Source organism: Brachycentrus maculatus, unplaced genomic scaffold (genome assembly GCF_059751285.1).
Source record: "Brachycentrus maculatus isolate JH-2025_06_01 unplaced genomic scaffold, ASM5975128v1 h1tg000257l, whole genome shotgun sequence".
NCBI classification, from domain to species: domain Eukaryota; kingdom Metazoa; phylum Arthropoda; class Insecta; order Trichoptera; family Brachycentridae; genus Brachycentrus; species Brachycentrus maculatus.
The window spans coordinates 1,963,305-1,990,000 of record NW_028281008.1 but is presented as its reverse complement, the minus strand read 5'-3'; the positions used below and the strand labels follow the sequence as shown (position 1 = coordinate 1,990,000).

Sequence of the window (26,696 nt, the reverse complement as noted above, 5' to 3'; positions counted from 1 at the left end):
TACGTGTCGCAAAGGTTCACCAGACTGGATATGTATTGAATTGATTACACTAATAAATATGTCCAATGCAAATGACGACGCCACTGCTATCGAGCAATTATTAATGGCCCGAAAGACAATATTTAGCCGATCCGTTTCTGCACTCAAACAGCATGGAAAGGAACAAGTACATACGAGTATATGCCATTCATTATCAAACATTCGTTTGATAATGCCCTAACAAGGCGAAACAATTGTCACAATAAAGTTTTTTATGTATTTTTGTTAATAAAATACAACTTAGTATAATCAAAAAATCTGTGTTTGATTTAAAATTAATACATAAATTAAAATGGAGTTCTACAAATTAAACGCCAAATCAATAAATACATACGAGTACATTAGCATATTTGCAACATTTTGAGTGTGTCCATATCCTTGTTCACAAATCTGAATTTTCCCCAAATATAAGAGTCTGGGTATTTTCAAGGCTAATGACCTATCGTGGGCAGGTTAAGTGATCACTTTACACACGGGCCAAATTCACCAATTCTACACATGATTAAGTTGTTTGGTTGTCACAATTCTAGATTATAATAAAATATTAACTTTACACTTTTTTCCATGTTTATTTGATAATACTAGTGACCGGGTTTTGTCGTTACCTACATCGTCAGACTGATCTGTCTGATGATATATGCCCATACACCCAACATAGGGTACTGAATCATATAGAGTATTGCCTTGATCGTACATTGCACGAAGGCAAAGTGATCAGCCCTGCGATCAGTCCAGGGTGATATTAAATAAATAAAAGAGTGAAAACCACCCATATTCGAATCCGGGACCTCCAGCGTGGTAGCCAGATTCTCTAACTACTACTCTACGGAGGCTTCTTCTTCTTTTGTCTGAATCAACTCATTTTTCATAGCTCCAAAACTGTTCAACTTATTCCACAAAGACTATTTGTTAGATGTTAATTCCCTAAGTTCGTGTAAATTTAAAAATTTGCTTTGATTATTTATAGAAGAGACAGATTTAAACCCCTTTTTCTTGTAGCACATGATCGCTAGCTTTTTACTTTATCATGTTTTTTATGTTTTAAGTTTTTAATTTTATTTAAAAAAAATGTTTTCTGAGACTCAAGTATTTTTTTGTATTTTATATTACGTTTTTTGTATTTTGTATTAACTAGTTCTACTTAGAAACCTAGACCCTTATACCCTTTACTATGACTAAATTATTTTGTATACCCACACACAGGCCATGCCTTTGTGGGATCATTTTTTGTATTCATTTTTATATTTTATTAATAATTTTTGTATTTGAAATTATGCTATGTAATGCAAAAGAATTTAAAATAAAGAAAAAAAAAACTTATGGATTGGTCTGTAGCAACATATGACACCTCCTTCGCCACTCCGGTCCATTTTGAAAAACCCTCTTCAGCTCCTCATTCGTCAAACAGGCCATGTCCTTGTACTTTATATACTTTTTATTTCCAACCTTTATGCCTACCCATGCGGGGAAACGGCGTGATGGTGGTAGTAGTAGTAAGTTCAGAACATAGTTCAGCTAATGATATTTATTTTGGTTTTTTTAAACATATCGCCCAACCCTTTCAATATCGTCATATCAAAAAACTGCATTTTTCGGAGATCGTTTTTAATGATTAAAAATGTAATCAAATGTATTAAAAATAAATATCAAGCCACTTATTGAACATTTTACTGTGCAACAGATCTTTTTAGGTAAAACCTGAATGTTTTTTCTACATTTGGAAAATATTAAGTTATTGAAAAAAAAAATTAAACAATAAATGGTATTTTACAAACGTTTAGTGTTAAATTAATGTAAATACTCGTGTGGATGTGTGTGTATATATATACATATATATATATATATATATATATATATATATATATATATATATATATATATATATATATATATATATATATATAAATATATATATATATATATATATATATATATTTATATATATATATATATGTATAGAAATATATATATATATATAATATATATATATATATATATATATATATATATATATATATATATATATATATATATATATATATATATATATATATATATATATATATATATATATATATATATATATATATATATATATATATATATATATATATATATATATATATATATATATATATATATATATATATATATATATATATATATATATATATATATATATATATATATATATATATATATATATATATATATATATATATATATATATATATATATATATATATATATATATATATATATATATATATATATAAATATAAATATATATATATATATATATATATATATATATATATATATATATATATACATATAAATATATAAAAAAATAAATACATATAATAATTATAAATAAATCCCTTATCCGCACCCCAATGATGCACAGGGCACTGCTTCATATAAACGCAGTGTTATCTTGATCATTTACACATGAAGGAAAGGTGATCGGTCCTCCGCTTCAGGTCCAGAGTAATATTGATTAAATATTACAGTGAAAAAATCACTTGCATTTATTTGACCCCCCTTGGGAATCGAACCTGGGGCCACCAGAACGGTAGCCTAGCGTGCTGACCATTACACTACGGAGGCGGACAAATATAAATAAATATATATACATACATATATCATATTAGTGCGTTTTGGTGTAGGTACTTTAGGAATCTGCAAGACACAGACTCAGTTATCCATTTCATACAAGGCTCATTTCCAGTAGCAAGAGAATTAGTTCGACTATACCCCATATCCCACACAGGATCTAACGACCCTGTAGAGACGGCCGGCAGTCCACCGGTTTGCGTGCCACGGCCCGGCGGTTATTAGATTTGGTGGCCGGTACACGATTTGCATTCGAGTTTGGATCAACATGGCCGGCTATAGACGCCAAACGAAGCGTGATTTATGTAAATCTACCAGTTTCTACCTGTTTCTATCGATTCCACTAATACACTTCCCTAAAAGTGTTCGCCACCCAGTGACGGATCTGAATTTGCGTGTCGGAGTTTACTGAATTCACATTGTAAAAATACCGAATCGAGTAATTCGGTATTTATACACCTCCATAGTGTAGTAGTTAGCACGCTAAGCTACCACGCTGAAGGTCCTAGGTTCAAAGCCCTAACAAATCCTAAGGGATTATGAATAAATTATCAGAATATTTTAGTACCATTTTCACAAAATTTTTAGGTGTATCCAAAACCCTCACAAATCTGGACCCACCCGAGTGAATAAAAATAACTACTCAAATTTTAACTCTCCCAGGATGTAAAATAATCCGATTAGGATCTTGCGTACATCTTAGTAAAAGGGTCTCTCAAATTAACCATATATGGCTTCCGTGAATTTAAATGCTTCCATATTCTTCTTCGTCTATGTTGAGATGTTGAAATAAAGTACCTACCACGTTTTTAAATTGACTTAAGTAAATATATTTCATTTTCATTTCATAACTAATTTAAAATACAAATACAAGTTTTCAGTTGAGAAAATACGTATGTATAATTAGCTGATGATAACAGCAGTAAGGCTGTTATGTTTCATTTGTTATTTGATGTCTGTCAATGGTCAAACAACTAAGCAAATAAATTATTTTGTGATTTTCGAAGTTTTCGAAACTAGTCGTGTATAAAAATAAAACTCATGGAGTGGTTTATTACAAGTGTTTAATTTGAAAAAAAAATCAACATGTCATTCTACAAAGTTAATGCTGAATCAATAAATAATAAAAAGTTGTAACCTATTAAAAAACATAAGACAAATCAATATTAGAACGTTAATCATACAAATGATCATTCACTCCTGTGGTATTAATTGACATGAAATATAATAGAAATATAATGGAGAAGAGTCATTGCTTCTGCAAGGGTCACAACCCTCAGCAATGAGGATTAAGACGGAGAAGAGATAATAGAAATTGAGTTGAATCTTGGAATCTTGCTCCCATGACATTTTTTTAATTGATTCGGCACTCAATTTGTGATGACACTCATCCATTTTTAATTTTAATTGTAGCAAGTAAATACCGCTCTTTTGTAAAACCTGTTATGACACGTGTTTCCACATTTATCCAAGATTTAAGTTACAGAAATATTGGTCTTTACCAAGTAAAATTTTAATTAAAAAATCTGCATCAAAAACCTAGCAAAGTCACACTTACAATGGGAATACTATTTTAAGCTTTTTTTTAGGTATGCCTACAATTATATTGCTGCACACTCCTTTATACGAATATTTATATCCTGTAAAAAATATTATAAGAAAATTAAAATTAATATACAATTACATGCAAGAAGTACAATATTGAGAAAAATATCATGTGTTTCTTGTTTTTATTTATACAAAAAAAAATGAATTTCACGTGTTAATGAGAACATCTGTATTATTTATTGATTTGGTATTAACTTTGTGATATGACATGATAAAAATAAAAATAATAAAAAAAACACTTGTACAGTACCACTTAATTCGTTTTACTTCATTACACACGACTAGTTTCGAAAACTATATATGTTTTCATGTTTTACTTTTACTTTTTACCTGTAGATGAAAACATATGTAGTTTTCGAAACTAGTCGTTTGTAATGAAATAAAACTCATTACGAGGTATTATACAAGTGTTTAATTTTTTAAGAACATCTGTAGTTCCCAAAACAAGTCGTGTTTACATTAAAAGCTTATTTTTATGAAAGTGTTTTATTATTTTTATTTAAAAGATCATGTTATTTCACAAAGTTAATGCCAAATTAATAAATAATGTGAAAATCTATGATTACGTTAAATGTTACCAAGGTTTAAAGAAAATTAAGCTGCGGGCTATCCAATACTCATACTTACCATCTTCCGGATACTTGCTGTTGTATACATTGAGGTCGCACATACTATCAAAGGTCTGATATGAGTATGGATATGGAATAAGTTGGGAGAAAGCGCATACTGGATCGTATGGCCCCTTACAATATTTTATGGGATGCAGAGGATACGGAGGGACTTGTCCATTGCTCCCAACCAACATTGCGGTCACCAAGACACCTGTTTAAAAAAAATACAAATAAATATAAGATTTAAAAATAAAAAATAAATACTATTTTAAACCATGCGTAACATCCTAAATAAGAAAAAAACTATAAAAATTAACTACACTTTACGTCAGCCTATTCTACAATATAACTTACAAAAAATAAGCAGTTCCTTCATTGTGTTAAAAATAAATGTTACACTTATTAAATTCATTCTGGTTATATAGTACGAATATTAGATGTTTGTCGAGTAACACGTTCCCTAACTGTAATTACTAAGCGATTTTAAAACTGATATTTTGTGATTACACGAGAAAATAAAATATGTTTTTCACCATTCTTAAAGCCATATATTTATTTATGTAAACTTAATGTACTGAAAATAAATATGTACATTAGAAAGCTCATTGCTAAATAGCTGTATCTTCCAACAAACCAAAAACAGACTAGTTATATTGGTCAAAACGTTTGATAGCTCATAAAGCCGTTTGAAATCAGAAAGTAGACAGTGCTTGAACATTAAAAAAACATTGATAACTAATTGCTGTTGTATTAATTAAGCAAGTACTACAGATTTTATAAAATATTTCGTAGTCGTACAGGAGAAAGTGACCGAGTTCATTTTCAACCACTCACTATTTGATATCTTACTAGCTTAATATTGCCCTGAAAAAATCCCAAAGCGATTTTAAACTTGAAAGTATAATATATTGACTTGTTAAAAATGACAAACTGCATTGAAGTTTATTTTGTTGCCAAACAAAAGTGACTTAAATGGCCCAACTGAACTATTTATATTTTGTTAGTTGGTCACTTTCTCGTGTACGACTACGATTTATGAAAATTACGAATTGATGGTATTAAGGAAGGCAGGTTAAAAAAGGAGTTTAGATAAGGAAGTTGAGGTAAGAGGGATGGGGTGTGATGGATAGTTAGGATTCTTATGATTTATAGTTATGTCTCAGACGTTTCTTAAAAGTAAATCAGAAAAAGTGCATCTTTTACAAGGAGAAGTATTTCATTTCATAGTCTGGCCGCTTGGACAGAGAAGGAATAACTGAATAATGATGTGATATGGCGAGGAATGGAAAGTGTTCTTTCCCGGGAAGATAGAGGTGATAGACCATGATCTGAGAAGTATATGATGTTTAAAATGGATATAAATGGACTAACCGACTGCCAAATCAATGACTCAATCGAGATATGTTAATTGATATATCCAACAAACAAAGAAAAAAACTTATACGTTTCCCCCAAACGGCAGAAATTTGCAGGGCTGTCATAGGCTAGTTTCAATGATCGAGGGATTCGTAGTAACGAAATTTATGTAATGTGATTATCAATCATAATGGTGAATGGTGAATGTTATGCATGTTTTAATTGATCACTTAAACCAAACTATGACAGGTAGCCCTGCGAATGCACAGACTTCCATATTCTACTTTATCTTTGTTGATACATAGGTGTCCGAGAGAACACCATACTCTTAGTCTTAAGGTGGGGAAGGCAACGAAGGATACAATCGCAGGCGCATGTGAGGAGAATGAAACCATCCAGACTCCCCCACATTGCACTGTACGGCCAACCCCAAGGTAGACGACTAACGGGCAGAACACGAAAGAGATGGATCGCTAGCTGGGAGTCAACATCGCAGGAGGCTAATCCCACTTAAAAATAGGCCACAAGGCCTACACCTAGAAGAATAAGAAAAAGATATTCATAAAAAGAATTTTTTTATGAATAACATCTAAGTGGAGCTTAACCCGGAATTTGTGAACAAAAATTTGTACACCCTGAAAATATTGTGATATTGTCTTACTCAGATTTTACGTACAACTACCTTCATTATTTTATTTTTTAATAACCCCCCAAACCTCTATTTAAGAGGTAGGATAGTAAGGAAAGGGAAGTTAGATGTGAAAATTTCATAAGAAACACCCAGACCAATGGAAAATAAATATTTCTTCATTTTATTTTGGAATCGGCGGTAATCGAACCTGCGACGCCAGTTTCGTAGTCCAGCGTTTACCCAACTACGCCACGGCGCAGGTCTAACTAACTTACTAACCATCACGCCGCTTCCCCGCAGGGGTAGGCAGAGAGAATAGAGCGCCACACCACTCTGTCTTTGCAAACATTCTTTGCCTCTTCCGCGTTCATGCATCTTCTCAAACATACATGCCGACTCCTAACCTAACCTTTTGATGGCGCAGGTCACAAAAATATATATATTTTTTTAAAGTAAAAACCAAAGTACGTAGGTAATAACCAGAATGTTTGAGAACTTGTAGAAATTAAATAAACATATGTGAACATCTATAAATACATACGAGTACATTTGCATATTTTATGAGTTGTATTACTGTACAAATCACAATGAAGCGACTACTTTTCTGTAAGACAAACTATATTCTTTTATAATTTATATTTGAATCACTAACTTTGTGATCTTCCATTTTATAATTTAAAAGTAACTTTATTTAAATTAAACATTCTTTATATTTATAAATTATTCATACGCAAGTACAATATCACTCTTAAAAAAATAATATGTGTGGGATTGTGTAGAAGTATTCCGAGGAAAATGATACAGAAAGATGATCGTGTTGACATTTATTTATTTTTATTTCACTCGCAATCAAACACGACTTGTCCGATTAATTCGATCTATTTCAAATCTACCCAATTCCATTATCCAATTATGAATACCTATTTTATAAGAATTTTCAACTTGTAATGACTTCAGAGATAGTGGAAGCAGATAATACAAGTTTATTGGATCAAGATTCTTTTGACCAAAAGAGGTATGAGTTACAGTTTGTTTCATGTATTTCTGTGTTTTGGATCTTGCAGTTCTATGTACGTTTCCATAAAGTGTGTAAGTTGTGATTTAGGTGCTCTGCTAAGATGTGATTTCTTGTGTTATGTGAGAGTAGTTCTTTAATAAATATTAAAGAATTGTTTTAGAATATAGTTATTAGATTGTAACTTGTAATTTGTTAAATATTTCCTCTGTGGGAGCCCATCTAGGAACTATAAGTATTAATTTCAAGGTATGTAGATTTTTGGTAGATAATAACACTATTTAATAATTCATTGCTTATTTTACCCTAACCAATAATTCTATGCTGTAGAAAAGTCTGACATTTTATATAATAAACGTAATTGTGTATATTATTTCGAGAAATAAAAATACTTTGTTTTCTGATCCACTCACATTTTATTAACTAACTAGTTTCGGCAACAACCTGTTGCCCTCTTCAGGGTTTAATTTATTACTTTAATTTATTACTTTATTTATTACTTAATTTATTACTTCAATTTATTATTTAAACCCTGAAGAGGGCAACAGGTTGTTGCCGAAACTAGTTGGTTAATAAAAATGTGAGTGGATCAGAACACAAAGTATTTTTATTTCTCAAAATAATACATCAATATGATCCACATAGTTAATGCTTTCAATATTTAAAACGTAATTGTGTGTGTTTATAAGTTTATATACTCATGCGTGCAAAGTTTCACGAAAATTAAAGGAATTCAGTTTAAGCCGTGGTCTCTTCTTCATCAGCCCTCTGTCCTCCACTGCTGGATAAAGGCCTCTTCCCCTTCTTTTCATTTCCTCCAGTCGGTTGCTGCTTGCAACTAGTTTCGACCCCCCACAGCGACGATGTCATTGGACCATCTCTTTTGTCGTCTTCCGACACCCATTTTATTCTCCCAACATCTCCATGGTAAAATTTTTGGGGTCCATCTTGTGGGGCTCTGTCTTGCAATAATAATAATAATAATCTTGAATGATTTATATTGCGCCATTTTCGTAAAAAAAACTACCTCAAACTATCGCAATATGTCCTGCCCATTGTCATTCGTGTTTTACTACGCGATAATAATAATAACAATAATAAATTTGGTTAACTTATATAGCGCCATTTTCGTAAAAAAAAAATACCTCAAGGGCGCTTCACTATGAATGAATTGGGAAAAATATTAGGGTGGAAATGATTTAGCAAACAAATGTGTTTTTAGTCTTTTTCTAAAGATCATCTCACTATTTCTAACCATTGGTGGAAGAGCATTCTAGCATTATTCAAAGCCAAATTGCATGCTCGCTAAATTTAGTGCGTTGGTTGCGAGCTGGTAAGATCACTCTATGATATCCTCTATTTTGAATATTTACCTAGTACTTTAATTTTTTATTTAAGAAACAGAAAGAAAGTAAGATTACAAAAAAATTATCAGACTTAAACCAATTATGGATCTTTCCATGGATTGCTGTGTGCACTTGAGTTTCTCTGCGTTTTTTCTGTCAAAGCCATAGTCTTTAGTACCTACCTACATACATATGTGTTCACTGGTAGTGTGCAGGATACCGTGGTCGCTAAGATAGATAATTATAAGTGCCCATTACACACGAATTGTTTTTTCAATTTTTTTTACTCCAATCAAATGCCAGTGTTATAACATTTGTTATACCACTTATTGAGTTTTATTTCATTTTTAATTAATGTGTAACTTAGTAAGTACCACTATTTCTTAAAATCTACTGTGACATTTATTTTTTATACTTCATTACACACGACTTGTTTCGAAAACTATAGTTGGTATCTTCGACCACTCATATAACAAAGCTCAAGTCATGAAAAACTGTAGAATACATGAATATTTCAATACTAGTAAAACATTAATTAATAATATGCTTTTCCAAAATACGTCACCATAATTATCTATATTCTCATTTGAAAAAATCCCGTTTCTTACCCCCCCCTCCATTTATTACCCCACATACCTCTAAATACTCTTACACCATTTTTTTTGCTTATTAATTTTTATAACCACTTGTCAATGAAAACAACTTTTTTATTGTAACTGCAGACAGTTGGTACAATTCCATTGGGTAATTGTTGGGTCATAAATCCAAAATAAAACATGGTTTTTTGGATTGAATTCTACATTTATTTATGTATATCGTAGTCATACAGGAGAAAGTGACCAACTAACAAAACGTAAAATGTTCAGGAGGGCCATTTAAGTCACTTTTGCTTGGCAAGAAAATAAACATCAATGCTGTTAGTCATTTTTAACAAGTCAATATATTATACTTCCAAGTTTAAAATCCTTTGGGATTTTATCACGGTAATATTAAGCTAGTAAGATATCAAATAGTCAATGATCACGTTTTTGTAAAACAATGCACTTGGTCACTTTCTACTGTATGACTACGATATGTTAATACAAATACATTTATTTATGTATTCGTCTTCTTAGGACATTATCAATCACTTCTTAAAACATTATTAGTGTTTTATAATGTCCTAAGAAAACGAAACGCGTCACGTATTAACATAAACATAAATAAATATAGAATTCAATCCAAAAAACCATGTTTCATTTTGGATATATTACCCAACAATGAAAACATGTGTAGTTTTCGAAACTAGTCGTGTGTAAGGTAATGTAAATAAAACTAAAGTGGTATTAAACAAATGTTGAATTTTTTAAATAATCAACATGTCATTCCACAAAGTTAATGCTGAATCAATAAATAATATAATGTAAGTATATTTTTTTGCAAAAGGTTTCCTGCTGATTGCATTATTCGCGGTTGGAAATGGCAAGAATATCAAGGCAAGGGGGCCGCCTATAAATAAATGCAGCATGTTTTGTCCCCAAATTTATGAGCCGATTTGCTGTTGGTCCAATGAAACGGGAGAATTGTTAAACTTTGGAAATACATGCGAGCTACGTCAGTACAACTGTTTGTTTAATACCAGTAAGTATTATAAATATAATTTATTTTTATTTTATTTTATTTGTTCTGGAATTGTACAGCTTACATATAAAAAATTATATAATAAACAATAGTTACATTAACAATTATAAACATAACATTACATTAATAAAAATAGTTACATTAAAAAAAAACAATTAAACAATTCCACATTTATGTAACAAAACAATTAAAAAACATTCAGAGATTAAAAAAAGGGCATGGTATAAAATAAAAGATTTAGCAGGAAGGAGAAGGAAGGGAGAGGAATTAATGAGGGTGGTTAAAGGAATTTTTTTTCTAGGGAAGAAGTTTAAAAATAAGAATATATTTATAAATATACATACATACATACAAATACATACGTATGCATACACACATACATATTGGGTTGATGCTAAAAGTAATGACCGTTTTTTATGATCCCAGGTAAAAAAAAATTTTCATAAATTATGAATAGTATCTTCTTATTTCAATTTCTAAGTACAATTCATGAGTAAGATCTTTCATTTTAACCTTGAAGTAACGAGTAGTCATCACATATGTTAAACAATACAAAAAAAAACTAATTAAATATCAAGAATAATTCATTATACGTCAAGTTTAGTTTTTTTGAGGACTCGTAAATTTTTTTGTCCTGGGGTGTATATACATACACATATAAATACTTATACATATACAGAAACAAATAGTCATGCACCGTTCACCCCCCCCCCCATAACATATCTAGGTTATTGGTGGAGAGTAAACAGAGTATGACAACTTTCTACTAACCTCTTTTTTTATTAGAGCTTTGCTTTTTCCAAAAATATCAATGATATCAATGATTAATTAGTAACAATCCGTTGATTAAGAAGTAACAATTTATTTATAAGAGTTTATGGTAAAAACACTTATGTACAAGTATGATAATACAAACTGCGAAGTATAATGCTCCGTACTATACCGTACTGAAAGTCCCGGGTTTGACGGTCAGGTAAATATAAGTCATTTTCACTCTAATATTTATCCAATATTTCCCTGGACTGGTACCTGAAGCGGAGGGCTGATCAACTTTGCATCATGTGTTAACGATTAAGATAACACCGCGTTCAAATGATGCAGTGTCTTATGCATCATTGAGTGCGGATAAGGGTTTAAAAAATTATAATACTGCATTTTAATGGTCCCACGAGTAAACAATAATTATGGGAGTAGAACACTTCAACATACATACATATGTGTAGTTCCGAGTATTTTTAATTCGTTGCCGACGGAGATAAGACGTCTAACTAAAATATTACAAGGTGTGAGTAAGTGAACAAGAGTTAATTCTGCGAAAATTGTAGAATAGTTTTTATTTTCACTTTTCTTCTTCCTTTTGTTTAAGTATATATTATGTTAAAATAGATAAAAATGGTAAAAAATATATGTAAAAAGAACTCCACCGACAAGACACAAAAAGTGGCTAGTTGGGTCGCTAAAATAAAATAAAAAATTATTTTTATAAATTTTTAAACGAATATTAAATGTTTTTATATCAATAAACATATTTTACAATACATTTCACAGGCCAACACACATTTTGGCTGCAGAATCCGAAATAACCCTCAGAATTTGTCTGAATTGTCAGAATCAGATCTATTTTTTGAGATATGCTACATTAAAAATATAAATTTTCAATTTTCGCACATTTCAGGTTATAACCATTACTATTGCTAGTTTAAATAAATACATAAATTTGGGTATTTACTGAGAGCAAAACACAGATTTAAGCATTTATTGCAAAATTAACATACATTAGTCACTTATCACAAAATTTTCCTTTTTTATGACTTTCTAGTATGGAGTTTAGTAGGCTAGTTTTGCTGAAGGCTCCAACAGTAGTCGGCCATCATATGGATATTCCATCATCCTTGATATCGATCTTGCATAGTTTATTATTTAGTCTTGATGAAATCTTTAACCACTGTTCTTCACTAAAATCACCCAAGTTTTCTGGAAAGCGATCTAGGTGGCTGTGGAGGTAGTGAACTCTTATGCTCATGTTACAACCGAGAATTTTAAAATTTGAAAGCATAGTTTCCACTAATTATACGCAGTTCTCTGCTTTATGATTCTCTAGAAGATATTGTACTACTTGAACCAATGAACACCAAGATTCAGTCTCGTTCATTGATGTGGTGAATTATAGATCTTCGACAAGTTTTTGAGGACCATGAAATATTCTAGCTTTGAATTTTTCCATGCTAATCCATTCTATTCCATAGAAAACCATTTTTTTTCGATTTAAAGCATTCATAAATAGCTAAATCAGCCTCAACTTAATATGCAAAGGAGAAATTAATATTTTTTCTCTCATAACCAAAGCTTGGTTAATTTCGTTTTGTTTGCCTTGAATCATGACATCTCTTGATGGCCAATTTGTGTTAATCTAGTATTTATTGTTCAGGTTGATTCTGGTTTAATTCCACGTATATATTTTGATAGTTAAATTCTAATTTTTAGTAGGAAATTTCTATTTTAGCCGTTGAAGGTTTTTATTTTTTCTTCATTTCTGGCTTGGATCAGAATAAGCATCTATTAACATGTACCTTAAAAACTAGAGCTGATAGAAGAAATCAGGTGAAAAAAACATTAGAAGTCGGTTGTTAAATTTCCGGCAACAATTTTTATTATTATTTTGTTGGCCAGTGTTATCATTATTCGTATAATTTACAAATTTGTATGAAGAATGAATATATACTTTTGTCATTTTAAATGATAAAATAACTGTAGGTATATTTTAAAGCGCCCTTGAAGTGATTTATGACGAGAACGGCGCTATAAACAAATAAATAAACGCTACATTAGCTCCTAGTCTCCTTCTACATCTAGTCATGTCTATACATATCTTTAAATCAGTTTGAAACTAAACCTATTATTTTGTGAAATTCCAGAATTCATTAAAGCTTATGATGGAGAATGCAAGTAACGTTGAGAAGTAAGGGATCCAAGATCGAACGACCAATCTCAACTCGTTATTTTTTCCACCCGAAAGACGGTAATTAAACAAAAAAATATCTCTTCTGATTTCACACAAAACATTCTAAAACTGTACTTATAAAAACAGTATATTTATTTTGGTTTTATATAAATGGCAGACAATATTTTTTCAACTTTAGTCCACATTTGACCGGATGATGGAATGATTATTCCGAAACGGGTAGTAACGAAAGAATATTTTTTTATGGTGGTATAAGACAAAGTAAAGATGAATAATAAAGAGAGTGTTATATTACCATACCACAAATTAAACAGTTTTTTTATATAAAAATTGTACTTATTAATATTTATCCCTAATGTAATCACAACGAGTTTTTATTTTCTAATTTCTTCTAAAAGGTATCCTTACATTATTCCATTAACTTTGTGGTATGACATGTTAATTATTTTAAAAATTAAACACCTAAAATACCACTTATTGAGTTTTATTTCTTTTGTTTTAATTCTAATGTTTTACTTAGTAAATACCACTATTTCTTAAAATCTACTATGACACGTGTTTCGATGCATTCTGCATCAATTTTTGCGGAATGCATCGAAACACGTGTCACATTAGATTTTAAGAAATAGTGGTATTTACTAAGTAAAACATTAATTAAAAATTGATAGATTTTACCACAAAGTGACTGCCGAATCAATTAATGAGTTTTATTTCATTACACCAGTTTCGAAAACTACAGATGTTGTCATCAACAGTTAATTAAAAAACCAACGATCGAAAGAAAAAATATTCAATGTTATTTAGAGGTGGGTGGGATAATAACTAAGGGAGGGTCAACAATTCAATTGAAATTACAAATTAAAAAAAAATCTGATACAACATTGATTTATAATAATGCTTTTCAAAATACATTATCATTATTGTCTATGTTCCCAGTAAACACAATTCTAACCATTAACCCCCCCCCCCTCCCATGGAATAATTAGATAAGCGTAAGATTAGATAGTTAAGCGACAAACTTGTTAAAACTATGAAAACACGACTGTGATACCCGCTTCATCCACTGCGAAGGGTTGATGGTACCAAGAGTGAACTATAAATATGCTAGTACGAGAAGAATACTTCAATACATACATAGTTCTTTCGATTTTAATTTGTTGCCGGCGGAGGTAAAAAGGCAAACAAAAATATGGAGGAAAGGCAAAATAAAGGATAATGGATAAACGGTCAAGAAGTAAAATTATAAATTTGTATAATTTGTTCATATTTTACTTTTTTTTTCGTGTATATTTTGTTAAAAAAGATAGGTAAAGCTTGGTAGGTCTTTTCAATATTTTTTGAATATTTTTCGCAGATACTTTGTCACACATTTTATAAACTTTATAAAGTTAAACAACTTTGATTTAACCGCTTTTGTATTATTAGTACACTTTAACCTTCCGGTTTCGTCAAGAACCTTGTCATCATCAGGGTTTAATCAATTCTACAACATTAAAAACATTAAAATACTCATAATTAATTACATTCCCTTCCCAAAAACTTCCACACACTCCGTAAAAAATTCTAAAATTAGATTTTATAGGATTTTTTACGGAGTGTGTGGAAGTTTTTGGTAGGGGAATGTAATTAATAATGAGTATTTAAATGTTTTTAATGTTTTAGAATTTAATAAACCCTGATGATGACAAGGTGCTGTCGAAACCGGTAGGTTAAAGTGTACCAATAGTTTTAAAAAGTGGTTAAAACAAAGTTGTTAAACTCCTCAATATTCTTTGTTTATGTATATGTAAATGTATTTGTGTTTATATTTATGTGTACGTATATATTTTTAACAAATTAATGACATTCCGAAGAAAGAAAAAAATGAGGATTAACCTAAATCGTTTCTTAGTATAGAATTTTCCTAACAAGGTAAAAATTTCTGAATATCAATAATAACAAGTCAATTTGTTTTTTTTTTTCATAATTTATTTATTAAATTGAAGATAGGTGTATGAACTTACATCTTTGTAATTCAACCATTTTTTGTTTTGTTTCCGAATGTCCTGTATGAACCAGGTCGTCACGTTGTCATCTTGTTAATCGATCATGGTTTGTGACTCTATTCCCATTTTGCGGAGGGTAGATACTACAATATCGCAAGTGTCTGCATACCGAAGAAAGTTATATTCTAAAAAGACACATTCACAAAACAATATAAGAGGTTGTAAGTCCTGTAAATGCCCAGACATCCGTATTCTGCTTCACGTATGTTGAGATATCAATAAAATCTTGGTTTTTCAATTAAAAAGGGTTAAAATTATTGATACTTACGATACTTAGGATAGAAGAAACAGTTATGTCTGAAGAGCTCACAATCACTATCAAAGACTTTGTATTCGTAATGGGTGTATGGAATATTTTTATCATACATTATAGCGCAAACTGGATTACATATGTTACATTCAACATTGCAATCGGGTCGGCATTCGTGTACGCACGATCCAATCGAAAAAACTGTGAAAATCAGGAACCCTGTTTAAAAAATCAAAAAGATCAATAGTATAAAGGGTCAATTTAGAATGCTTATCGTGTATTATGGCTGTCCAAATTTAAAACACAGTAACGGACATTTTTTTGTAGTAGGTTTTTTTTTGCATTTTTGGAGTAAGTAGAGTCTACTTAATCCATAAATGCAAAAAAAAACCTACTGCAAAAAAATGTCCCTTACTGTACCTGTACCTTTTCAATTTGGACAGCCGATTAGATGATCGAGTTATTTTTAGAAGAAGATATTATTTTTACAAATTAAAAATTATACATTTTTTTTGACATCTCAACATGGATGAAGAAGAATGTCTGGGCATTTACGGGGCTTACGACCATCGTTATTATTATTTAACCCTTATCCGCACCCCAATGGTGCATAGGGCACTGTTTCAAATAAAAGCAGTGTTATCTTGATCGTTTACACATGAAGGAAAGGTGACCAGCCCTCCGCTTCAAATACCAGTCCAGGGTAGTATTGAATAAATATTACAGTAAAACATCACTTATATTTATTTGACCCCCCCCTGGGAATCGAACCCGGGATCTCCAGAACGGTAGCCGAGCGTGCTGACCATTACACTATGGAGGCGGACAAAAACGAACACTTTACACAGAGTAACGTTTACCAATTCTACCCATGATTGACAACCACACTACTTCTCTTGGAAGTTCTATAGATATCTTTATATATATATTATAGCCCTGTAAATGCCCAGACTTCCATATTCTTCTTCATCTTTGATGAGATGTCAAAAAATAAAATGTTGAATATTGCACGTGTGTAAAGTGATCACTTCACCAGCCTATAACAGGTCATAATCCCTGTAAATACCCACACTTCCATATTCTTGGCCACTTATGTTTTTTACTAACATACCGTATTTTACACTTATCTTTTTGGAACATACATTTGTAATATATATTTATATTTACAGAATGGGCTTGCCATTTTTCTTGTTTTTAAAAATCTTTGTAAATAAAAACAAAATTAAAAAAATATTTCACTTACCGAAAGTTAAAAGTCCCTTCATTGTAAAGAAAAATATGCAAATGAATTTTTGCGGTTTTCATACCTCCTTATATGTTGTACATCTCAATAAGATTCCCAAACATTAATTAGAAAAATATATTGAAAGGAAAGTGAATGGTGCCCTGAAATCATATAATGGTGCCCGTTATAGCAAATAAAAACCTATCAGCGAAAGCTAAACTGGCAGTACACGTTTGAGTCCTGCTTCCAACCCTTATGTATGGAAGCGAAGGATGAAGTTGAAAAAAGAAAGATGAAAGCAGAAAGTGGTCGAAATGCGATCGCTCAGACGAATGTGCGGCAAAACGACGTATAATAGATGTTCAAATGGTGTAATAAGGAAAGAATGCAAACCAGAGAGAAGCATTATCATTATTTCGATAAAATCAAGAAAGGTGTGTTGAGATGGTTTGGACATGTGGAACGTAGGATTGAGGAAAGAATGGTAAAACAAATTTATGAGGCGAATTTAGTTCGAAAAAAAAGCAAAAAATACCAAAAAACTTGGCACGATCAGGTATGCCAAATAGTCGGAATAATCGGTGGGTGTATATCGTAGTCGCACAGAAGAAAATGACCAACTAACAAAACGTAAATTTTCAGGAAGGCCATTTAAGTCACTTTTACTTAAGTAATATAAAGAAAATAAACATCAATGCAGTTAGTCATTTTTAACAATTCAATATATTATACTTCTAGGTTTAAAATCGTTTCTTAGTTTTTCAGAGCAATATCAAGCTAGTAAGACATCAATTAGTCAACAATCTTGTTTTTATAAAAAAATCCCCTGGTCACTTTCTCCTGTATGACTACGATATATTAATGTGCATAATCAAATAAAGTTTAAAAACCAGTTAAGAAATTATATCTGAAAAACAATATTTTTTTACTCGTTAAATACACAATTTTGTAATTTATTAGCTACATATTTACAAAAAAAATTATAATTACTGATTATTTCATAATTTACCTCACCTGTATCAACAATCGTGAAATTGTATAATTTGATGTCATATTTTTGAATCAACAAAGGTGTTGGGCGTTGTAATTGAAAAAAATATATGCCAAATGATTTCTAATAAGTATAGAGATTAATTTTCATATTTTTATAACTCCTTGCCTTTCAAAAACTCTTTTCTTTTCTAATTCATATATTTATTTCGAAGAAAAGCTTATTTTTTGTTAACACGCTTTAACAAAAAATACATTTGCGTTAAATGTTATCTGGGTTTAAACAAAATTATGTTGCGGGCTTGATTATCTTACCCTTTTATATTTTTTTAAACATGAGAGTATATTTCACGTGTGATAGAATACATTGTAAATTTAATATGAAATAAAATAATCAATACTTTTGGAAATTCGCACATAGTTTTATCCACTTTCATTTATTTGACCAGTGACCGTGTTTCGTCGGTACCGACATCATCACACGATGTCAGTCACTGATCAAATAAATTAAATATGTGAGAAAATCTCACGTATTTAATTTATACATGTCAGTACAAGGTTTTAGGTTCGATTCCCATGGAGGGGGATTCAAATAACCATAAGTTATATTTTCACTCTAATTTTTAATCAATAGGACTGGTATCAAAAGCGAAAGGGTGATCACCTTTCTTACATGTGTTAATGATCAAAAAAACACTGCGATTATATGATGCAGTACCATATGCACCATCGGGTGTGGATGAGGCTTTGGGGTTAGAAAGAAGAAGAAAAATATAAAGTGATTATTTTAATATATAAAATGCAATTTCACCATGAAATATCAGTAGAAAACTTAAATGTTAGTAATTTAGGGAAATAACCAAGTCAAATATATTGTCTTAAATTTATTTGTAAAATAGTTGACTGTTCCAAAACAAATAAATATTTTATTACATTATCTGTACACATTATTTTAAAGATTCATTATTGTATAATATCAAGTATGACATCATGTTATAAGCCAGTGTTTTATTAAGTTGTAGATGGAGCAGGGTTATACTAAAAGCCACATTTGGCGTCTGGATAATCCTCCACCAGCCACAGGAATGTGAATTCTAGAAAAAAAATTAAAGTTTCAAAAAATAGAAAGAAAAAAAATGATTTATGTATTTGGTTTTGCACTGACCATTATCAAATTGTGCCGCAAGCCTAAGTGCATTTTTGAGGAAATTCATTTCAAATGTAACCAAAATGTATGCAAGTTATTGCACTCGTATAAACAAAAAAAAATTATATTCTGGAAACATGGACCATAAAAGCGGCAGAAAAGAGGAAAATTGACGCATCTGAAATGTGATGTTGGATGCTCCGAATTCCATGGACAGATAGACGCACCAAAGAGTTAATCCGTCGAGAGTTACACTTGGATGGATTGACTCTAGCCAATGTCTGTATACGATGGATTCCCCCGTTCTTTAGACACGTTGCGCGTGGCAATGAGGATAGCCTGGACTGACTGGTGGTGATTGGTAACCTTGAGGTAAAGAGAGGAAGAGGAAGACCACTCAAGTTAAGACAGCAGCAAGCACCTCGGTGGTTGTAGAGCTTTTTTTTTTTTTTAGATGGGAATTCCGCCTCCGTAGTGTAATGATCAGCACGCTCGGCTACCGTTCTAGAGGTCCCGGGTTCGATTCCCAAGGGGGGTAAAATAAATATAAGTGATTTCACTGTCATATTTATTCAATATTACCCTGGACTGGTACCTGAAGCAGAGGGCTGATCACCTTTCCTTCATGTGTAAACGATCAAGATAACACTGCGTTTATATGACGCAGTGCCCTATGCACCATTGGGGTGCGGATAAGGGTTTTATTTTATTATATCTAACTTTTTAAAAATGTTTTATTTTAATCTGTGTTGGGAACAGGAGGGATAATTTAGTGTGGGCCAATCAGGAACATCTCAGCATTGGCTCATTGCTGGGAAAAAAGCACGTAAAATTCCTCAGGAGAAGCCGGACTGTTGACTGTCGTCAGTTGATCTTCCGTTCCACTAGAAGAGAGTTTGGCATTTTTTGTTCTAGCTTGGTGTACGGTACTAATGTCCTTCACAATTTTTATCCAGTAAATGTAAGATCGGGGGTTGGAACGCTACGTGCAGTGCAGCCAAGGGCTAACTGGAGAAGACTTATAGCTTGAATAAGGGTCACAATCCTCAATAATGAATAAATAGGCGGAGAAGAACTTACCGTTATTGGGGTTCTTGCAGTTATACTTGTCTAGATTACAAGGCTGGATGAATACTCTCCACTCTGGTGCTCCAGATGGTCTGGTCCTAATAGCACACACGGGGTCGTAACACCGCGGGCAGGGGAAGTCGCAAGGATCGTAATTAAATCTGCAGGAATCCACCCCAACTGCGAATAACGCAGCCAACAGAAATCCTGTATTGAAAAAAATTAATATATAGGTATAATAAAATCAAGGCATAAGGTTCATGCCGCCCAGGACGATCACTGCTGACAAATCGTCGGCAGTTCTCGTCTGAACTTCGAGAGTCGGACTTGATTTCAGAGGATGCTAGGGAGCTGGTAGCCGTCAGAAAAACCTGGATACAGATTCTGGACTCCACATTGGGAGCGGATATGGTTTAATATAAAAGAATAAAATAACAAATAACTACGTAGTTTTTTCCACATGCATTTTATTTGACCAGCAACCGGGTTTCCTCGTAATCAATATCATCAGACTGGTGATGATGTCAACAAACCAGTCTGATGTTGTCGGTGACGACGGAACCTGGTTGCTGGTCAAATAAAATTCATGTGGAAAAAAACACATGTTTATTTTATTCTATAAAATCCAGTTCCACCAAGGAATGACCGTACAAAACTTAAATATTTTTAAAATACAGATTAACTAATTAACTATTACGCCGCTTTTCCGCAGGAGAAGGCAGAGAGAATAAAAACGCCATACAACTTTGTCTTTGCGAACATTCTTCGCCTCATTCATCTATTTACCGCACATTCGTATGAGGGATCGCATTTCGGTTGCATTCAGTCTACTTTCATCCTTATTTTGCTAATTCTATGCTTCGCTCCCAAACATAAGGGTGGGTACCATGACTCCATTGTTTACTGCCAGTTCAGCATTCGCTGATAGATTTTTATTTGCTTTAACTGATTTCAGTACACCACAGTTAATTTGACTGTGCTTTTACTGTAATATTTTTTATATTTTCTCCTCAGTTTAGTTTAAAATGGGTACCAAACATTGTGATTATGTTTGATGATATTACCCTTTTCCTTTCCGACACGTCATCGCTTTATTAACATATCTTATTAACGCAGCTTTAAGTTTTATTCTTATACTGTTCAATTTTTACTTCCGTATAATTATGCTTCATTCGTATTTTTTACCTCATTCTTGATATGTTTTTCTTTTAACAATATTTTTGATACTTTTTTAATGAATTACATCAACCCTAATATGAGTAATTTAAGTAGACTTGTAAAAATATTAATAAATAACACTCACCGAATGCAAAGAGCCCCTTCATTGTGATAAGAATATGAGAATACATTTTTTTTGTTGGTTTATATATTCTGTGATATTAATTACATAATGCCAGCAGATTCTCAAACAATTCTTCTCCTCTTCCATATATAGTGTTTTTTTAGAGGTATACAAATTCAAATTTATGGTGGCACCGTCGTATGGTATGTTGCGCCATCTTGTTGAAACCACAGCCCTGTAACATCAATGCCATTCAACTGAGGTACGAAGGTTACGGTCATGGTTCTCTAGCGCTCTCCATTGACGGAACATTCTGGCCGGTATCATCTTAAAAAAAATATGGGCCAATGATTTCACCTGCCCATTAGCACGTCATAAGGGCTTCTCGAAAAAAGGTTTCTGTGTTTTCTATACTCACCCTTATTGACATAGCAATTTAACAAAAAATGCGCCTCATCGGTGAACAAAATTTTTCGTTGAAGAAGAGTATCAAGCTGAATATTGTTTTCGGTTCATTCGCCGTACCTACGACGCACATAATGGTCATTCGTTCTATTCATGGTAAAATGTCAAAACGTAGTGACTACAAATCAACTGTCGACTGTAAAATTGACAGTCTGTAGAAACAATGTTGCCAGTTCAAAAATAAAACCTCTAAAAAAAACACCTATAGATTCAAAACTGATTCGGTACTGGTTAGTAGCGAAGCCCTGCACTTCTTTCTCCACTCCGCTTCGTCTTCAGCGATCGGTTAAGGTGTCGGTTAGCACCTTATCATTTTCAGGGATGGATATGTTATAAACTTAAAAATGGGAAATATTCATAAATAGGTCTCAACAGGCAGGCGCTGTGGCGTAGTTGGATTGACGCTCGACTGCGAAACTGGCGTAGCGGGCTCGATCCCCGCCAATTGCAAAATGAATTGAAGAAAGATTTATTTTCAATTGGTCTGGGTGTTTGTGATGTATTTTTCACATTTACCTTCCCTATCCTTACTATCCTATCTGCAGACAAGCATGTTAAATAGACGCATTGAGGGTTATTTTTTTTAAAAAATAAACAAATAAAATATAGGTAAATGTAAGCGGGATTAAAAAGTGTCACAATTCATAAACAAAAAGTAGGAAAAAGTATCAAAAATAAAAGAGGTGATAACAACGTTTGAGTTTTATTTTACAATGTTATTGATTTTTGCCGATTAAAACAAAATAATGCAAAAAAGCTTTTTTAACACCTTTTCGTGTTTCTTTTTGTCTTTTTTAACACCAAATGTGTAACGATTATAAAAATCTCCCATTTTACTTATTGATCTACAGATTAATTGTCTGCGGGAAAATCAATATTTTTTCTGAAATATATTTTCAGTAAAATTAAATAAACAATTGAATGATTAATTAGAACGGACCGTTTTCTTTTAGCTCAGGTTCTTATTTCTTGTTTTAAAACACTTGTACAAACGATAATAAATAATATAAAAATGTATCCAAAATCAATATTTTTCCAAAAATATAATTTCAACAAAATTAAATAAATGATTGAATGATTAATTTGAATAGATTATTTATTTAGCTCGGGCTCTTATTGTTTGATTGTTTTATAACACTTGTACAAATGATAACGATTAATATAAAAATCTATCCAAAGCCAAATACTCGTATTTGATCGTCAGTAAAACTAAACGGTTGACGGTTATGACCCAGTGAATGGAACAAAATGCTGAAGTAAAAGAAAAATATGTCCATATAAATATCTGTCTTAATGAATTGTGGAACCAAGAGGTCAAGAAATAGTCAGAGTTAATACAGAGTTCAAATTCAATCCTCATCTTCTGTGCGTGTCATGTCAGGTCCCTCCGACGTCGACCATCACTTTAGAGTAATTTTCCATGTTTGGGCAGCTTGAACAGCTCCTCGACGATTCCCTTCCGATGTCATATATTCCGGAGACAGAAGATCTATCTTCTACCCACATATCCTCAAACTTCTATTTTGCTTTTTATGATAAGGTTCAATAGCTCATTCTTCTTTCTTCTAAACATATGCCCCAGATAGGGTACCTTCCAGACTTTGATATCAGTCAGCAACTGTCTTTCTACTTTTGCTCTTTGGAGCATATTCACAATGCTGACCATGAAATGCGTGGTATTCTACGATGTAATCACATTTCGAAAGCCTCTGATCGGTTCATAGTGCAGATCTTGAAGGTTCACGAATTAACTCCATATAGAAGTATTGAGCAAACATAAAATCTAACTAATATCTGCCATTCTTTGTCATGCCATACTACATATTTTCAATGTTTCTACATTGCTTCAATAGCCGACTGCGGACAATCATCCGAGGTGACATGAAAATGATTCATTCCAAATAAGATGCTGTTAAAATACTTGATATTATTTTTTGACATCTCATCAAAGATGAAGAAGAATATGGAAGTCTGGGCATTTACGGGGCTGACGACCGTCATAGGCTGGTTTAAGTGATCACTTTACACACGTGTAACATTCGTGTAATGCCCAGACTTCCATATTCTTCTTCATCTTTGATGAGATGTCAAAAAATAATATGAAAATAACTCCTACAATTGGAGATAATCCAGGTTTTGTGAACAAGTATTTGGACACACTCAAAATGTTGTAAAATATCTTGCGTTCGAATTCGAAACGAAAATGTTGTAAAACGCGTAGAAAATATCACTTTATATGGATTCTTACCAATAAATTCATACCAAAGTAATTTACGATATAAATATGCTTTAAAATTAATAAAATTTTGGAACTGATTAACATCACCGGTTTAATTAACTATTAATCACAATAATTGATCGTAATGTTGTACATATTTGCATCCGGGTGAATGCATTCTCTGAATGATATCAAGCAAACTAGGAGTAATGATATGGTAATCTGGAACATTTAGATGCAATGTGAAGTGAATTATGGAAATCAATATTATAATACAGGTTTATCTGGGCAGAAGATGGGGCTTATATACATACAAATAAACATACTAGTATGCTTCATAAACATATAATGAATCAATTGCAAACCACGAAAATGGATTTCTCTAACTAACTAACTAACTAACTAACGATCACGCTGCTTCTCCGCAGGGGTAGGCAGAGAGAATAGAGCGCAACACCACTCTGTCTTTGCAAATATTATTCGCCACTTCCACGTTATGCATCTCCTCATACATACCCGCTGATTAATTTGACTCTTGACCCGACCTCGTTCAAATATATGCAGCCTATCCCTGCGAGAAAGCGGAATGATGATTAGTTATTTAGATGAAATGGTTTAAATTTATTAAAAACATAATTTTACCATACGGTGTTTGAAAATAAAAGGAAATGCATTAAAACACGTGTCGTAATACATTTTAAGAAATAATGATATTTACCGAGTAAAACTAAAATTTAAATGGATACATATTACCACGAATCAATTAATGAAATAAAGCATAATGTTATATGCATTTTTGCCCCTTGCTGCTGTATTTTAAGCACGCCTTCTTAGGGCGCTTGTGCACTACACGGAATTTTACTGTCCGGCAATCCGATTTTTTTCAAATAAAAGTGACTACGACGGCTTAGCGTAATCGAGTTCACGCGCATCGTGATCACGCATCGATCGAGCTCACCGATCCAAAGAAAGATCCGGACAAAAGCACAAGCCAATCCAAGCCAATCATCCATTTTATCATCCTAACCGGACTGCCGGACAGTAAACTTCCGTGTAGTGCACAAACGGCCTTACAAAGTCCACCTTGTTCCGACCGATCTTTAAAAATGCATCATGCTGGCATATGAATAATTTCATTATTGCGGCGCTAGCTGCAAATGCTGGCGCTCGTAAATAATGATTTGGGCACAAGACCTCGTCCCCTCCACTTCCCTTCCAACACCTACCCCTCGTACATGCAGTATCTCTGTTCGCATTCCTCTTCTTTACTTCGTGAGTAACATACGAATGAAAGAAAACGGATGTAAAGTAAGACCTGGAAGTAAAGAAAGTTAACAAAATACGATCTCTCAGAAGAATGTGCGACAAAACGATGTATTAAGAACAGTGTCCGTCGATGGTTGCTTAGCATTGGAAAGGACAAGGTAGAAAGTGAATTAATTAAAGTCCAGGTGTAATTATCTTATTGAAAAACCTTTAAACTGTAAATTATTTTTGTATCTCCTGTATGTTATGTTTATAATCTAATAATTTAAAAAAAAAAATATTAAAAAAAAAATAATATGTTTTTTTTTATTAACATGTTAGTATTCGGCTCAACACAGGCCATGCCTAAAGAGCCGTAATACGTATAATAAATGTATAAATGAAATGAATATGTATATTTGAATGTATCTATGTATTATGAAAAATAAATAAATAAATAAAATAAATTTAAGTTCAGAACTGACATTTCTTGGTGGAACTGCATTTTATAGAATAATATAAAATAATTATTGTTAAGTAATATATTCAAAATAAAGCAAGGTTTGTTGGATTGAATTCTACATTTATTTATGTATTTATATTGTCTATTTATTTATTATATTTATGTATATGTGGAAATAAATGTAAAATTCAATCCAACAAACCTTTATTTTATTTTGGATATATTACCCAATAATTCAATATGGAATTCTACCAACTGTCTGCAGTTACAATAAATAAATAAAATAACTATGTGAGTTTTTCTACATGAATTATATTTGACCAGCAACCGGGTTTCGTCGTAACCGACAAGTCTGATGATGTCGGTTACAATGAAACCCGGTTGCTAGTAAAATAAAATTCATGTGGAATAAATATATAGTATGTAGTAATTTTATTCTATGAAACGATGTATGATAAATGTTCGAATAGTGAAATAAGGAAAGAATGCAAAGC

At 31.9% G+C, this 26,696-nt stretch overlaps 1 protein-coding gene and 2 long non-coding RNA genes across 5 annotated transcripts; 1 reads left to right on the top strand and 2 right to left on the bottom strand.

Moving 5' to 3' along the window:
- Positions 1-3,702: 3,702 nt before the first annotated feature.
- Positions 3,703-18,233, bottom strand: LOC148306056 (uncharacterized). Of its 3 annotated transcripts, XM_088265682.1 has the most exons (4): positions 17,860-18,233; positions 17,343-17,485; positions 16,118-16,318; positions 15,751-15,974 (listed from the first exon to the last, which is right to left on the bottom strand). In XM_088265682.1, exons 2-4 carry the CDS (start codon positions 17,362-17,364, stop codon positions 15,883-15,885), a joined length of 315 nt encoding a protein of 104 aa, XP_088121808.1. In that variant the 5' UTR covers positions 17,365-17,485; positions 17,860-18,233; the 3' UTR covers positions 15,751-15,882. The 3 variants fall into 3 exon arrangements, with proteins under 3 accessions (XP_088121809.1, XP_088121807.1, XP_088121808.1); XM_088265683.1 differs by lacking the exons at positions 15,751-15,974; positions 16,118-16,318; positions 17,860-18,233 and adding exons at positions 3,703-4,295; positions 4,891-5,085 and having other exon boundaries at positions 17,343-17,454; XM_088265681.1 differs by lacking the exons at positions 15,751-15,974; positions 16,118-16,318; positions 17,343-17,485; positions 17,860-18,233 and adding exons at positions 3,703-4,295; positions 4,891-5,085; positions 5,229-5,269.
- On the top strand, positions 7,422-14,277 carry LOC148306057 (uncharacterized). Its single transcript, XR_015838063.1, has 3 exons — positions 7,422-7,467; positions 10,648-10,842; positions 13,758-14,277. It is a non-coding gene; the product is annotated as an uncharacterized LOC148306057 (long non-coding RNA).
- Positions 18,234-19,185: 952 nt separating the features above from the next.
- On the bottom strand, positions 19,186-21,868 carry LOC148306055 (uncharacterized). Its single transcript, XR_015838062.1, has 3 exons — positions 21,833-21,868; positions 20,542-20,736; positions 19,186-19,408 (listed from the first exon to the last, which is right to left on the bottom strand). It is a non-coding gene; the product is annotated as an uncharacterized LOC148306055 (long non-coding RNA).
- Positions 21,869-26,696: the final 4,828 nt, after the last annotated feature.

Excerpts from the sequence above, each read along its gene's own strand:
- LOC148306056 (XM_088265682.1), bottom strand. The coding sequence starts at position 17,364 with ATGAAGGGACTTTTAACTTTCG. Across the intron at positions 16,319-17,342 it reads GAAGGGACTTTTAACTTTCG|GGTTCCTGATTTTCACAGTT; the intron begins GTAAGTGAAATA and ends TTTTTTAAACAG. Across the intron at positions 15,975-16,117 it reads TTTCTTCTATCCTAAGTATC|AATATAACTTTCTTCGGTAT; the intron begins GTAAGTATCAAT and ends GTGTCTTTTTAG.